The 15,894-nt window shown below is 48.2% G+C and overlaps 1 protein-coding gene across 4 annotated transcripts; it reads right to left on the bottom strand.

Moving 5' to 3' along the window:
* Window positions 1-209: 209 nt before the first annotated feature.
* Window positions 210-15,408, bottom strand: AMDHD2 (amidohydrolase domain containing 2). 4 transcript variants are annotated; one of them, XM_053275715.1, is made up of 12 exons: window positions 15,280-15,408; window positions 13,171-13,277; window positions 12,277-12,413; window positions 10,549-10,688; window positions 8,719-8,773; window positions 7,707-7,919; window positions 7,487-7,575; window positions 6,292-6,436; window positions 5,734-5,841; window positions 3,825-3,893; window positions 2,909-3,010; window positions 210-1,450 (listed from the first exon to the last, which is right to left on the bottom strand). In XM_053275715.1, the coding sequence occupies exons 2-12, from the start codon at window positions 13,254-13,256 to the stop codon at window positions 1,362-1,364; spliced, it is 1,233 nt and encodes a 410-aa protein (XP_053131690.1). In that variant the 5' UTR covers window positions 13,257-13,277; window positions 15,280-15,408; the 3' UTR covers window positions 210-1,361. The 4 variants fall into 4 exon arrangements, with proteins under 4 accessions (XP_053131690.1, XP_053131689.1, XP_053131691.1 ...); XM_053275714.1 differs by having other exon boundaries at window positions 15,212-15,347; XM_053275716.1 differs by lacking the exon at window positions 15,280-15,408 and adding an exon at window positions 14,546-14,701.
* Window positions 15,409-15,894: the final 486 nt, after the last annotated feature.

Genomic DNA, 15,894 nt, shown 5'->3' on the forward strand with positions numbered 1-15,894 from the left:
CCTGGCATGCAAGTGAATCAGGTAGGCAGAAGGGTTCTATGTATTCCTTATGAGGCTTCAAAGTAGCCCAGGGGTTCAAGTACCCCTGACGTAAAACCTCTGCTCCAGTATACCCTGCGGTGCTATTGCCTGATTGATGCACCTCCATTCACGGTGTCACAGCCCAGTATGTGCCTGCATGTGTATTATAAAGGAGAAGAAAAACCACAGGGGGACTAGGTCCTTTATTTGTAAAAGGAACTTCCAAAAGTCCAGAAGCAGATAATATGAACAGGGTATAGTAGGACTGGGACTGAACTTATTCCATGCAACTGCAGACCCACTGCACAGTCATAGAATTTTACTTCTAGAATAGAATTCAGCAATTTCAGGTGGGGTGGGGTTTGGTTGTTGGGGTGTTTTTTTTTTAAAAGCAAAGTTCTGTCCCCTATGAATACAGAAACAAGTCTGAAAACATGTAGGCAATAATCTCAGAAGCAGAGGCAAAAGACTCAGCAGAACTGCCAGTGATCATAAGCCCAGGACTCGGGAGAGCTACTCTTGCCCCAGGATTAGCAGAAACAGAATATAGTATGCAAAACAGGCACACATTTGCATAATTTATTCAGACTGCAGAATTTGGAAGTCTCCCCCCCCCCGAATCTTACTGGATTTCTTTAAGCACAGAGTACAACCAGTCCAGCTCATTTTCATAAAGGAGTACTGGAGAAGAGGGGGAAGGTATGATGGCGAAACTGCCAGTTGCATGGCTTGGTGACTAGTTCCCTTAAATACAGCATGAGGGTGAAGAACTGTAGCAACCTAAGGCACAGTATGAACAGTGCATGATCGAGTCTTGGCACCCTAGAATTACAGTAAATTCACATGCATCAATGCCCCAGCTGGCTTTAATCAAAGACAAGGCAGATGAGAATCAAGAAGGTGCCTTTCTAGCATTACGTGGCGTTACGGGCCAGCAGAGAGGCACCGTGGGAGGAAAACGGATCTGCTTATGCTGGGTGTAGGATCTAGGGCTTGGCATTCACACGGTGAATGGGAGAAGTTCCCTCCAGTTCTGCAGGAAAGGACGAAAGTAGGCATTTGTAGGGTCGCCAGGTAGCCAGCCACCTCACTCTCCTGGGGCAGAGGGTAGAGACAGAGAGTTCCACACAGCTCTGTGGGAACACAAGGCTGATCCGAGGGCACGGTTTGCATCCGGGAGCAAGGACTGCCCCAGCTAGCACCGCTTGTACATGGCTCCTCCAAGAGGAATGCAGCGGCAAGAGAAAGAGACCGAGAGAGAGATTCGAGGTCCTTGGAAGGAAGATGTCCAGAATCTCCACTGGGCCACGGTGCTGCATGTCCCAGGCTCGGCGCTGATTTCAGAGCACAAAGGCACCGTCTCTCCAGACCTGCTGGCCTGCAATGTAGGTAGCTCTGATGTGGAGGTTGTCGTCCAGTAGCAAAAAATCTGTGGGAAGCAGGGAATAACATCACTCTCGGAGGAAGCTGGAGACAGGGGGCCTAAAGCTCGACCAGAGCCTGTGCCATTCCTGTTTCACCCCTGCTCGCTGAGAGAGAGATGAAACACCTTTTCAAGTGGAGATTCTCTTCTGCTAAGCAGGAGGAGAGCAACTGGCCCTTATTAAGCCGAATGACACCCATCCTGCGGCAGCTGCACTGGCTGCCTGCTTCCAGGCTAGATTCAAAGTGCTGGTCTTGACCTTTAAAAGCCCTACATTTGTGTAGGAAGAGAGCTGGTCTTGTGGTAGCAAGCACGACTGGTCCCCTTAAACTAAGCAGGATCTGCAAGACTAGAAGTGTGAATTCTGTAAGATATTTGCCTTAGGGGATGGAGCCACTCTGGGAAGAGCATCTAGGTTCCAAGTTACCTCCCTGGCAGCATCTCCCAGATAGGGCTGAGAGAGATTCCTGCCTGCAACCTTGGAGAAGCCGCTGCCAGTCTGTGTAGACAATATTGAGTGAGATGGACCTATAGTCTGACTCAGTATATGGCAGCTTCCTATGTTCCTACATGGCTTGGGGCCGGGGCACCCATCACATTTGCTCAGGGCCCTGCTCATGGCCACGGCAGTAATGGAGATCCAACTGGCAGGGGACTAGAGTCAGGGCCTTTTCGGTGGTGGCTCCTCAGCTTTGTAACACTCTCCTGGAAGAGCTTCACCATCCTCTCTCCCCTCAGTGTTTTTTTGGGGGAAAAAGAGAGACATCTTATTAATGTGTTATCTGCTGCTTGTATCTGGTAGGTTAATTTTTAAAATATATAATCTTAAAAAGAGAGAGAAAGTATCCTGCCATAATCCCACTGGGACCCCTCAAAACGTCACATAATGCAATGCAGAAAACACAATATTAAAAAATAACTTCATAAAGCCAAATATAGTGCATGTAATTTAGATAGAGTCACCTTAAGTGGCACAGCGGGGAAATGCTTTACTAACAAGCAGAAGGTTGCCGCTTTGAATCCCTGCTGGTACTATTTGGGGCAGTAGTAATACAGGAAGATGCTGAAAGGCATCATCTCATGGTGCGCGGGAGGAGGCAATGGTAAAGTCCTCCTGTATTCTACCAAAAGAAAACCACAGGGCTCTGTGGGCACCAGGAGTCGAAATCAACTTGATGGCACACTTTACTTTATTTACTTTAATTTAGATAGAAATCAAGCAGCAGTACATTTCATCCCAAAGTACAGCTGGCTCATTAAAAAAAATAAAATTAAGCATCTTGGCTGTTCTTTTAAAAACCAGGGAGTGTGCGTCAGGTGGCCCTCTCCCCAGAGAGAACTCCACTAGGAGGGAGCTATGACCAAGAAGGCCCTGTTCCTCATTTCCCACACCCAGCTGGGAATCCCTGGAAAAGGGAGGAAGAAGGCAGGGTGTTAGGATTGTCACACCATCAACACCAGTACCTGCATCTGTGTCATAATCCAAGGTCCCCTTCCTGTCCTCAATCCCCAAGAGCTGAGCAGGGTGGAGAGAAGCAGCCTCTAGCGCCATCTCCACGGAGCACCCTACAAGAGAGTAAATAGGGCAGTTTGTACGTGATTCAGCTGGGGTGGTCGGTACCATTGGGGGGGGGATGAATGCTCATTGTTGGGAAGGTCTGCACTGCTAGAGGTGGAAAGTACATGATAGCATGTCAAGACTTCCAGCATCTGATCATGCTTTTATCATCCTGACCATGGGATGGGTAGCGGCCCAATTGGCAATGGTGTTTTAAAAGTTTTTCACACAAAAAACAAACAAACAAAAATTCCATCCATGTCAGAGGAATGGAAGTGAAAATTGGCAGGAATGCCCTCCAAAGATTACTCCATGGAGGGAGTCAACCATTTGTTCATCGTTAACCCTAACCCTTTCCTCTGTCACAGAGGCACTCTTACCCCTGGACTTTGGGGCCAAAGTCCAGGGCTTCCACACTCCCTGCCCCCCCACCCTCAATCCTCTTTAGTCTGTCCTGGGTGGTATGGTTTGTGCCCTCAAGAACCGACATGTTAAAAAAATGCTTAACTTGCATTGAGGGGGCCTCCAAAGGTCCAGGCTACAAAATTACCAAGGTGCACCTCTGCCTATGTGCAAAAATGACTGCAATTCTACCCTAATCGTTTAGGGGTAGGGATAAAGAAGGGGGGGACGACACACACAGGAAGCTGTTTAAGAGCAACAAAGCTGTTGACTCTTTTCTATCCCTAACAGGGTAGATGTTGCCAAAGGTCACACTGAACATTTGTCCCCCAAGATGGTACCGATGGTCAAAATTTGTGGAACTGGCTCGTGCACTAAAAGAGGCCGCTTTCCTTCACTCTGGACTTGAAGATACCTTACCGGTAGCATCCTTGAAGTGTCGGACACACGTATCCATGGTTGCGACACTGCCACTCAGCGTTTTGGTCCCTGTGAAGAGGAGGAAGAGGTCACACTTAAGTGGAATCCATTTCCCATTCTTCTCATTCCTTGTGCTGTGTAAATGCTTTCTGAACGAGTCTGGATGTTACTGAAGAGTGGCATACCCCCGCTAACTGGGCCAAGGGACCCTTTGGAAGTGGCGGAGGAGACAGCTGCCACCCCTGCTGGGTATCTGACAGGGGCAGAGCAACTCTCCTTGTTCAGCCCAGCCCAGCATCTTTCCAGAGGTTCTCAGAGATGTGGCGTTTGTATCTCTTTTTAGACTGTGAGCACCCGGGGACAGGAAGCCATTTTTTCATTCTTTTGGCTATATAAACCACATTGAAAACTGTTGTTGCTGAAAATCAGGAGGAACACAGGAAACTGCCATATACCGAGTCAGACCAATGGTCCATCCAGCTCAGTATTGTCCGTCCAACACAGACTGGCAGCAGCTTCTCCAAAGTTATAGACAGGAGTCTCTCTCAGCCCTGTCTTGGAGATACTGCCAGGGAGGGAATGTGGAACCTTCTGCATGCAAGCATTCAGATGCTCTTCCCAGAGCGGCCCCATCCCCTGAAGGGAATATCTTACAGTGCTCACATGTAGTCTCCCATTCAAATGCAAGCCAGGGTAGACCCTGCTTAACAAAGGGGACAATTCATGCTTGCAAACACAAGGCCAGCTCTCCAATCATGTACATATACACTCAGCTCAAACCTTTATTACCGTCTAAGACCAGCCAAAAACAACAAAATGTAGCATAATACGATGTATGCAATACAGACTGTAACTTAGACTAAAAATCTTACCAGTGAGGCTAGATTACGAATGTCATCACTCAAACTATTTACATTAGAGACAATCTCCCTCCAAATTCTACCAGCCATTACCAAGAACTTGGCTACACTATACGATAAATCAGAGTTCCTTTGCTTGGAACAGTTTAAGATGAGTTCGATATACTATAGCAATAGCAATAGCAATAGCAATAGCACTTACATTTATATACCGCTTTATAGCCGGAGCTCTCTAAGCGGTTTACAATGATTTAGCATATTGCCCCCAACATTCTGGGTACTCTGAAAACCTGAATTTAAAAGCCCTGGGTGAACAAAAGGGTCTTTATCAGGCATCTAAAAGAACAAAGTGAGGAAGCCAGGTGAACCTCCCTGGGGAGGCTATTCCATAAATGGGGTGCAACCACCAAAAAGGCCCTCTCCCTTATACGCTTGGCCCATCTAGCACAGAATTGTCTCTACACAGAGTGGCAGCAACTTCTCCAAAGTTGCAGGCAGCAGTCTCTCTCAGCCAGTGTTCCCTATAACAGGGATTCCCAGATGTAGACTTCAACTCCCAGAATCCCCAAGCAAAAGCCATTATAGCTGGAGATTCTGGGAGTTGCAGTCAACAACATCTGGGAATCCCTGTTTGAGGGAACACTGCTCTCAGCCCTATCTGAAGATGCCAGGGAGGGAAATTGGAACCTCAGATGCTCTTCCCAGAGCGGCCCCATCCCCTAAGGGGAACAGCTTACACTGGTCATACGTAGGCTCCCATTCAAATGCAAACCAGGGCAGACCCTGTTTAGCAGAGGAGACAATTCATGCTTGCTACCACCACAAGACCAGCTCTCAAAGCAATTGTCCCTATTCAGTCCATCATAGTATCCTTTCCCATGGCTCCAACTGGGAGACGGAGAACCATCTTCCAATTCCTTTTGCTACGCAAAGTTTTTTGAGAATCATATTTTGTTGAAAAGCAGAAAACAATACCCTTAACAACTGCCAAGTCTCCCCCCCCCACCCCGCCGCCACCCCCTTTCAAACCTGGGCTGCGGAACACTCACCTGCAATGTAGGTGTTCAGTCCATCCATCTCAACTACCTGCTGGCCCAACGTATGCCTGCCCGGAGCAAGCCCCATGGCTGCAATGGCATCTGTCACTAAGACCAGTCCTGAAGAGACAGGGTTGGTGCACATCAATTACCTGGTCATACAGGTAAGTTCCGTTCACGTAAGAAGGGGAGGGAAAGGAAGTCGTGTGCTAGTGCCATAGTTTGGTGTTGTTCTGTGACATGACATCTCTGTGATGTGCGCATGCGCGCGCAAAGGACTGCTGGGAGTTTTCCCAGCAACGTCGGGGAAGGGGCGGCAAGGAGGTATCCTGCTGCCCCAATTACTCTTAGGATTACGGCGACAGAGAGGGAAAGCGGCGGGAGGGGTAAGTAAACCCTCCCGCCGCTCTTAAAGGTACCCCACCCCGCCCCAGTGCCGGACCGCAGTTGGCGGTTCCATGCACACCCCTACCTACCATCAGGAATAGGGGCAACCTCACTGCATATTTGGGGGAGTGCAGCAGGGCTCCTAGCTTCTAGTTCTGGATCCCCTGCACAATGGAGACACACCTTTAGGGTGGGCACAATGTGCAATTCGCAGAGCAGCAGGATTCGTGTGGATCCCATCGGATATCATGCCATAGAATACTCGCCGGCCGGGGGGGATCTGGTCACTTGTGAGGAGCCCTACGATTCCCGGATCTCGATGGTGGAACTGCACAAAGAGAAAAACAGACAATGGCTAGTACCAGCCCAGACATCATCCCCAACCCCAACCACAGTGGCCAAGAGTCAAGGATGATGGGAGCTGTAGTCAGACATCTGCAGGAGGACCAAAGTTGCACAGCCCTGCTCTGTCGTTAATTGTTGCACGTTTCTCCTGGTTGAAGTGGTTTTTGCACTGCTAATGTGAGTGGTATTGAATACTTCAGCAGGTTTTCCTGCTATTTTGTGGCAATCATGCAGTTTTCCTAAGTGTCTTGTACATACAGGAGAACCTTGTTAATCACGGGGGTTTCGTGCCTTGCTTACTACCATGAGTAACAGAACCATGAGTAATGAGGCATTAGGGCTATAGGTAAAGTGGGGTTAGACTGCAGGGTAGGGGAAAGAATTTAAAACACAGCCCCCAAACGGCACAAACTTACTGTGGCATGCTCCGTGAGTCCCCAGGAATGCTCCCAAAGGAATGCCCGCCAAAGGACAGAATTCCCCTGGTAACTGGGGGAAATCGTGGGCAAAAGTTCTTTTTCTTCTTCTTCAAGAAATGAGCCACAAAATGGCTCTTCCTGTCTCTTCCTGGGCTCCTCCAGACAAAAAGGCAGCTGAAAGTAACCTCTAGGAACCACGGATAAGTGGGTTCACATTAGTATCTGCAAACACTGGAAATGTGTGTCTATTAGACACCCTGTGGATATGCGGCACCGTGAAAAGTGGTTCCATAAATGTTCTCCAATATACACTTGAAGTATTTCAAAGCATTACGATGTTGAGTGATTTTGTATCTCTTATCAAGCCATTTTGTTGCACATCACACACAGCCGTTTATGAATACAATTCCTTTTCATGTTTATAATGCCGCATACAGTTGGGTGCCAGGAATTCTGGTTCGTGCCATTACAACTGAAGCACTTGGTTTGCTTATCGCCCACATGTTTTAAGACTTAACTGTCTGCCTATAAGGACTAGAAACTCATTTTTAAAATACAAGTGGACATTCTCAAGTCACTGGCAATGGAAAGAGACTTTGCCTCAGTCTACTTACAGGTAACATGGCATTGAAGAGGTGAGTAATGAAAGTAGCGCCATGTTGAACGGCTTCTTCAGCCTGAGACAGGTTAGCCACGGAATGACCTAGAAACACAGAGGACTAGATGCATGAAGACATAAAATGCGCAGAGATCGTCTGCAGTGAGAGGGTCCTTAAGGGCAGGATAGAACTGGGGCTCAAACTTCCTCAAAGTTTTGGTGGGGACCGTGTTTACCTAGAGAGACACAGATGCCCCTCTTGGTTAGCTCCTGGATCACCTCCTTGCTCCTCTTCATCTCAGGTGCCAGGGTGACAATCCGGACGCAGTCTAGACACCCATAGGTGGCGAGCAGCTCCTGGAAGGCCCCCATCTCAAAGGTACGAAGGCAGTGCTCAGGGTGAGCCCCTCTCTTCTCCTTACTGATGAACGGACCTTCCAGATGAACCCCTGAACCAGTGCAAAGGAAGAGAAAATGTGGATACCACCAGGTAAGCTCACCACTCTACCCACCCCCACCCCCAGTCAAGCCTACACAGCTAATCGGTTCTGGTCTTCATACCCTTCCCCTTCTTTCATTCACTTCTGTGGAATCCTTTGAAAATATGTATTAAGCATTTCCCCTAGGCATTCTAGTTCCAGAAGAGGACTGTACCAGAGAAAAAAAGAGAGAGAAAGACAGAGAGAGAGCGAGAGCGCGCGAGAGAAAGAGAGAGCAAGAGAAAGAGTTAGGGCATGAGAGCAAACAGAAGCTAAGTGATCAGTCAAGACAGACAACCTGAAATTGACTGGGTGGGGCAGGATTCATTTGGACATTGTCAGCACAGGATATGAAAAGACACCAAATAGAGCAAGAAGCCTCCAGTTCTCTGGCCAAAACCTTTTGGCAAGTGTTCTACAAGCCAAGTATGCGACAGTGTCTCATGAAACTGCAGTGCTTATGCAGTTTCCCTCCTCCCTGCAAAAACCATGCTATAGACGTCTCTTTTTTTGAGCCTCTAGTCTTCCAAGTTGTGGGTAGGCAGCAGTGCATCCTGGGAGACGCACACGTCAGACTAGGCGGCAGCCATGCTGGCAGGAGCCATCTTGCTCCTGTCCAGGTAGGCCCTGAACCTTCAAACCTCTTCCACCTGTGGCACTTGAACCACCATGGACTAAGGCAACCACAACCGAGACACAATATGGCAGATGAGAAGGAAAAGGCCACAAGGGCAAGCAGCTGTAATACGCAAGCTGGCTTCTCACTCACCTAGGATACCAGCGCCATGAAGCCCTCCATTTTCGATACAGATCTGAGGCAGAACCTGGTAGGAGTGCAATCACCAAAAACGTACTCAGTAATCCTTTCTGTAGCACTTTAGGCACACAGAGGCTTCCCATGACTTAACTGTTTCGCCCATTTAAGCAGACTGTGAGGTAGGCCAGCACAAATGTTCATCTTGCAGGTGCCATAGGCCAGGGGTCCTCAAACTTGTAGGGTCTGCCCTGGTTTGCATTTGAATGGGAGACGTATGAGCACTGCAAAATATTCCCCTTAGGAGATGGAGCCGCTCTGGGAAGGGCACCTGCTTGCTTGCTTGCTTGCATACAAGGTTCCCAGTTCCCTCCCTGGCAGCATCTCCAAGACAGGGCTGAGAGAGATTCCTGCCTGCAACCTTGGAGAAGCCGCTGCCAGTCTGGGTAGACAATACTGAGCGAGATGGACCAATGGTCTGACTCAGTATATGGCAGCTTCCTATGTTCCTAACATCACCGGGGGACTCAAGACCAATAGCCTACCACCAGAGTGACCGGTGCAGAATGTTATTGAAGTTGTGTGTAGCAGAACAGGAGAGGCTCATTTCTGCTGTAGACTGAGGGGCACCTCAATGGACCCTTTTTCTGGGTCAGGTTTTTTGCTTACCCCTTATTCATTTTGTCAGCCAGAGCAGAGTCTTAGAAAAGGAGGCGGCAAGTCCTGTTTAGGGACGTCACCTGCCTCTCAGGCCCTGCATATCAGTAGTCTAAAGGTTAGTTTCAGGCAATCCCCATTTAGAGTCCAACTGTTTCTTCTCTTCCTCTTTGGGAAAGGCTGAAGATTAACCGTGCACTAGGATCCTTGGAGCAAGGGCAGGACAAAAAAACCACATGTCAATCATCATGACAGACAGGCAGTGTTCTGTCCAACTGCTCAACAGCATTAAAGCTGCCCCCACCCCTTTCCAGCATTCCAGCCAATGAGCAGAAAGGCGTTGTCCCAGGAACATGGTCAGAGGGCATATGATACAGCCACCTGCTGAAGCTAAGCAGATGCCAGTCTGGTTAGTGCCTGGATGGGTGACCACCAGGGAACCACATGTAAGCCACCTTGAGTTCCATGAAGGAACAAAAGGAGGGATATAAAGGCAATAGATGCATGCTTAAGGATGGTGCAGTTCGAATGCCACAGGGTAAATCCAGACTGCACAATCTGAGACCTACACACAGCCTAGCAGCTGTAAACTGTGGCCCTGCTGAGCACTTGGTAACCCCCATTCTTTTTGCTGCCTGCCTGGGATAGCAAAAATCCAGGAGGTTTATTGAGCATTTGCGGGAGGGGGGAGAATTGGGGATGGGGCTGTAGCTCAGCAGTAGAACATCTGCTCCGCACGCTCTCCAGGTAGGGCTGGGAGAAGGCCCTACCTCAGACTTTGGAGAGCTGCTGCCAGTCAGTGTGTAGACAGCTGGACGGATCAATGGTCTGAATTAGTTTAAAGCAGCTTGCTTATGAGTCCACGTTAAGTGATTCTGGGGAGGGTGCCACAGGCTCAGCTGCAGAGCACACAGAAAAGTGCCACTCTGCATTCCACTTTGCACGCAGAAAGTTCCAGGTTCAAACCCTGGCATCCCCAAGGAGGGCTGGGAAAGACTCCTGCCTGCAATCTCGCTGCCAGTCAGTGTAGGCAATACTGAGCTAGATAGACCAAGGGTCTGGGTAAGGCTGCCATGCATAGGTGGTGGGTTCTGCTCTAGCTGGCAGCCACAGGTCGCGCAGGCCTGCACTACACCCAGTAGTAATGACAGCCAAACAATGCCCTAAGTAAGTGCTCTCCCTGCTCACCTTGTGGTATACTGATGATGGGGACGTCACCAGCGTTGGGCAGAAAGAGGTCACACCATGGGAGAGGATCTTCTGGCCAACCAGCGAGATCCCTGCTGCCACATCATCAGTGGCCAGGGAGAAATCCACTCCAAAGCCTCCTGGGCCAAGACAGAAAAGCAGAAATAGGAGAGTTAGCTTCCCGCAGCTTAGATTCCGGACTCTGGAAGCTCGGGCCATGTAAACTTACCTGGGTCGTTTCACTTTTGGATGGCAGGATGGCTCACTCTTTCCAGTCCCGGTAGCAATCAGGTTAGTTCAGGGGTTCCCACCCTTAGGGCTCCAGATGTCGCCGGACTACAACTGGACCCATCATCCCCTGCCACAATGGACAACACAGCAGGGGATGATCGGAGTTTGTAATCCAACAATATCCGGGGATCCAAGGGTGGGACGGCCTGGGACAGTCTTCGAAAAGGAGAAACATCCTCAAGTTGCTACATTGGGGCTGTGTGTACAGCAAGTAACAAAACAGGATGATGTGGATTTTTAGGTTTCCTGTGGGATGTCTGCTGCCATACAGAGAAAGAGGAAGAAGCTAGTTGATAGTTGAAAATAATGAAGAAGTGAATGTGGGCTTCATTTGGGGAAGGGCCGTAGCTCAGTGGCCGAGCATCTGCTTTGCATGCAGAAGGTCCCAGGTTCAATCCCTGGCAGCATCTCCAGGGGGGACTGGGAAGGACTCCTGCCTGAAACCTTGGAGAGCTGCTGCCAGCCAGGGTAGGCAGTACTGAGCTAGATGGGCATACTGTATTTGCCAGAATAGGAGGTGTTTCTGAATTTAAGATGGCCCCCTTAAAAACTTACAGATTATACTTGTCTTCACCCATATGCTTCCCGAGCACATGTATTTGGAAAGAATAATTACCTGCATGCAACACTGCAAGGCAACTGTGTGGTACATATAAGCAGCACTTAGAACTTTTCACTAAAATGGGACAGTGAAAAAGGACCAGAAGACTTGACAGAGAGAGAGAGATGGGAAGCGGATTTTGGCTGAGTCAGGCCCTTGGTCCATCTAGCTCAGGGCTGTGTACACTGACTGGCAGCAGCCCCACCCCCCACCCCCTGGCCAAGGGTTCAGGCAAGAGAATTTCCCAGCCCTAACTGGAGATGTCAGGGAGTGAACCTGGGATCTTCGGCACTGAAAGCAGAGTTATGGCCCCATCCTCCAAGATGAATCTCTTAGCAAACAATCCATACATGTAGTCACCCATCCAAATGCAAACAAAGGCAAACCCTGCTTAGCAAAGGAGACTAGACTTGCTACCACAAGACTGGCTTTCCACCCACAAGCCCTGACAGGACTGCTCTCTGGCAAGGGCCCTCTTCTATATCCAAGGCAGTAGCTGTATTGTCCTAGCAGCAAAACTCAGCATCCTCTCTCAGCTATTCAGGGTCCAAAAAACAAAACAAGTTTCTAGTCCATGAGACTGAGAAACGATAGGTTTTAACACATCTTGGAATGTGCAGCTTCAAAGCTCAGGGTGGCCAAGCAGGAATCATCATCATCAGCTTCCAGCAGAAACAGATTATGCAAAATAAGTAAGCCTAAATAACTAGTCTAAGTTTATCCATGTCACGAAATTTAAGATTGTGTGTGTTTCGGTGCACAAAGTATGCACAAGACTGCCAGCCTCTTCTGCACCATCCTGCTCTCTTGTGCTAGAGCAACTCCTAATGTCTTACCATTGATCTGTACATCAATGAATCCAGGAGCGATGATGCTGCCCTTGCAGTCCAATTGGACATCTGCAGATTTCTTCTCATCAAAGAACAGCTTCTCTGGATTTAGGATCTTCCCTTCTCTTACCCAAAGGTCCTCTCTAAAAACACAAACAATTCTGGGCCTCAGCAGCCCTAAAAATGCAGCCTGGGAACTCATCTGTTGTTCAAATCAAATTTATTACAGTCCACGACCAGCTTATAAACAGAGTATTGGGCATACAGTCCAAACATTTACAGTATAATAAAATACAAATATAATATTCAGCTATTCTTACAAGGTAAACAGGACTAATTGTGAGATTTGACCATTTGTCCCCTAATATTGTGGGTCATAGCACAGAATCTGGCAACTTTAAGTGTAATATCAATAACTCTAAGGAGAGTTATCAGACTCTAAGGAGAAGAGAAACATTAAAATCATCTGGCCTGCCTGGGAAATTTGTTAAAATAGGAGTAATAAAAAGATGACAAATGTCTCTATAAAACAACAAAGAAGCACATGTTACACAATTTCCAGCATCTGTTGTTGTAGAGGAGTTCAGTGTTATGAAATTTAATTCAATATCCAGAGGTATTAGATACTGTGATCTAGATACTTTTGTGTTCTCTTCATGTCTTTTGTGTGTTTGCAAGCAAAGCTATGGCGGGGCTTAGCATCTGACATCAGGAGTAGGGGCAGAGCTAGGGGGCTGTGGCAGTAGTCTGGATCGGGGCCACTGCAAGACTCCCTCCACCCCTGATGAAGAGGCAAAGTTCTTTGTGATATCTGACACACAATTCCAATTTCATTTAAGCTATATACCTCTAGGCTATCACAGAGAGCTAGGAAGGAAAACAAATACCCCCTTTCCTCACCTTTGCAGTTTATGGTTTTTCAAAATCCAGCCGTTGGTAAACTGGAAGATGGGAGCATCCGAGACGGATTTTTCCGATGGCATCATCCAGGCATTAAGGGGATGAGCCTGTATGGAACAGGGTAAAGAGAACACAAAAGAACCATCTAAGTACCAAAGTAGATGTAACAAGGGAGATCCTCCAACTGATCTCCTGGTATGTGTGTGATTTTTTTACACAGCTTAAAAACAGCCATAGGGAAAGGGGTCTAGGAACTTGACCAGGTCTGGAGCAGGTTTTTGTTCTCCATTTAAACTTTTACCCCTGTGCTATTTTCCCAGTTTAAGCCACACCGACACCAAAGCTGTTGTAAGCAGCAAGGAGGGAAAACCAAACAGGTAGTTATCAAAAATAAGTGGGAAGGGAATGGAGAGCTTCACAGAGATGACATTAGATAGCAAAAATGGGTGGGCACGGGTAGATGTCGAATTATACAGCTGGCATGTTAGGCACATAGAAAGCTGCCACATACTGAGTCAGACCATAGGTCCATCTAGCTCAATATTGTCTACCCAGACTGGCAGCAGCTTCTCTAAGGTTACAGACAGGAGTCTCTCTCTGGCCTGTCTTGGAGATGCCACATTCTGCACCCCTAAATACAGTCTTCTTTGCACAATGCAGCTCAGCCCCCAATAAACAGCTCGTCTCATAAGCCACATTCCCTCTCTTGAATACGAACTTTCTGCTTCTGCATTCCTTTCCCAAAAGCAATGGTTTCAAATTAACAGCAGCATCTTATCATCTCCGAAGTGTTAAGAGTTTTGCCCCCATATTAGACTTGGGACTCTCTACCACTGCATCCTCAAGCCAGCATGGGCCAGTCATTCGCTGGTCATCCACACAGGCTAGTCATTTGACCTCATGAATGAGTGGCTTGTGTGACTCAAGTTAAAAGCTAGGCTCCACACTTCTTATGTGGGGGTGCCAGAAAACCCTAGGGCTGGACTTGTGTTAAATAACAATAATAATGCTGATGTTATCAAGATGTTGGTATAAGGCAGACTATGGGAGACGCCTATATCGAGCAGCAGCGATATAGGAAGATGCTGAAAGTCATCGTCTCATACTGCGTGGGAGGAGGCAATGGTAAATCCCTCCTGTATTCTATCAAAGACAACCACAGGCTCTGTGGGTGCCAGGAGTTGACACCGACCAGACGACACACTTGACCTTTACTTTTAATCAAGATGTTATTGCTCATCAGATATTGTACCTATTTGCATTTAATTATTCCAATATATTACATCAATACACTCCGATTTGTTTTTAGATGCAAAATTATTCGTTTTGCTGGTATTATTATTAATAATAATAATATTGGTGGTATGGTTCTTACCACATGGAAAGACGCCTTGGAAGTTGTGTGCAGAAAGGCAAGGCTATACGCGGCTTATTTTATCAATAGCCTGTTGTTGTTTTCCCCCCCAAACTGAATTCCACCGTGGCCCACAATTGACATCCACACAGAATAGGGAACAGGTATGAAACTACGTGGGAAGCTGTGCTGTCTCATTTGCCATGGAACCCACTTGGAGATTGTTGTTCTTGTTGAAAAACTGTATAGAAATATTCTGAATATTTATTTATTTATTCAGAATATTCAGCCAGTCATCAGTAAATCAATGCAAGGTTCAAAGTACATAGCCCCGCCTATATATTAGCATAAATTAACACATGAAGCACACAGAAGGTCCCAGGTTTACTCCCTGGCATCTCCTCCAGACAGGGCTAGGGCAAGAGACTAATGCCTGAAACCTTGGAGAGCCGCTGCCAGTCAGTGCAGACAAGACTGAGCTACATGGACCGATGCTCCGACTCAGTATAAAGCAGCTCCCTATAGAACATACAGTAAGAGTTGCCGTGACACCTCCCCATTGGCTAGAATTTCTGCCCGGGGGAGGGAGGAGGGAGGAGGGGAGAGAGAGAGAGAGAGAGAGAGAGACCGCGCAGCCCCGCCTGCAGTAACAGAAGTTTGTGGGGCACCCAACTTCTCCCCCCTTACACTGTCGCAGCAGAACCGTGGTTCAGGACGCCCCACTCCTGCCTTTTCCGCCGCCGCAGCAAGCTCACCCAGGCCACGTGACAAGCGCTGCGCTCAGCTGAGAGACGGAGGGTTCCGCCCCCAAGGAGCACGTGAGCGACGCTGGGAAGCCGCCATGATAGGAAGGACTAGACGGCGGCGGGATGGCAGTCTCTTCCTCCCTCTTGAGAAGGTCAAGAGTTTGTGCGCATACGCAAAGGGGCGGGGCGGGGCGGGGCAGGCGGAACAGCTGCAGCAGCTCGGAACGAGAGACTGCAAAGGGAGGGGTGAGTGGGGAGAAGAAGGCTTAAAGGGGAGGCGCAAAAGTGGGCTTGCAGGAAGGAGTCAGGAACATAGGAAGCTGCCATATACTAGTCAGACCCTTGGTCTATCTAGCTCGGTATTGTCTGCCTGAAACCCTGGAGAAGCCGCTGCCAGTTTGTGTAGAGCTAGATGGACTAATGGTCTGACTCAGTATATGGCAGCTTTCTGTGTGCTCTCGTATATGTTTTTGTGTGAAAAGACTGTACCTGTGTTCTTGGGTACAGGCCCCTCAAATGCACGGTTCACCTAGAGGTGCACTGCTATACCTGTGTGAATAACAGCACTTGTGTACAGATCTGTACGTGTGTACACTATACACTCATACGAGTGTTGAGCATAAT

The sequence above is a fragment of the Hemicordylus capensis genome, chromosome 13 (genome assembly GCF_027244095.1).
Source record: "Hemicordylus capensis ecotype Gifberg chromosome 13, rHemCap1.1.pri, whole genome shotgun sequence".
NCBI classification, from domain to species: domain Eukaryota; kingdom Metazoa; phylum Chordata; class Lepidosauria; order Squamata; family Cordylidae; genus Hemicordylus; species Hemicordylus capensis.

What these genes read in the sequence shown, in the direction of transcription:
- AMDHD2 (XM_053275715.1), bottom strand. Translation starts at nt 13,256, where the DNA reads ATGATGCCATCGGAAAAATCCGTCTCGGATGCTCCCATCTTCCAGTTT. An exon ending in GGGCATCTGTGTCTCTCTAG is followed by an intron (nt 7,576 to 7,706) that starts GTAAACACGGTC and finishes CTGTGTTTCTAG; the next exon opens with GTCATTCCGTGGCTAACCTG. An exon ending in ACTGAACACCTACATTGCAG is followed by an intron (nt 3,894 to 5,733) that starts GTGAGTGTTCCG and finishes TCCTCTTCACAG; the next exon opens with GGACCAAAACGCTGAGTGGC.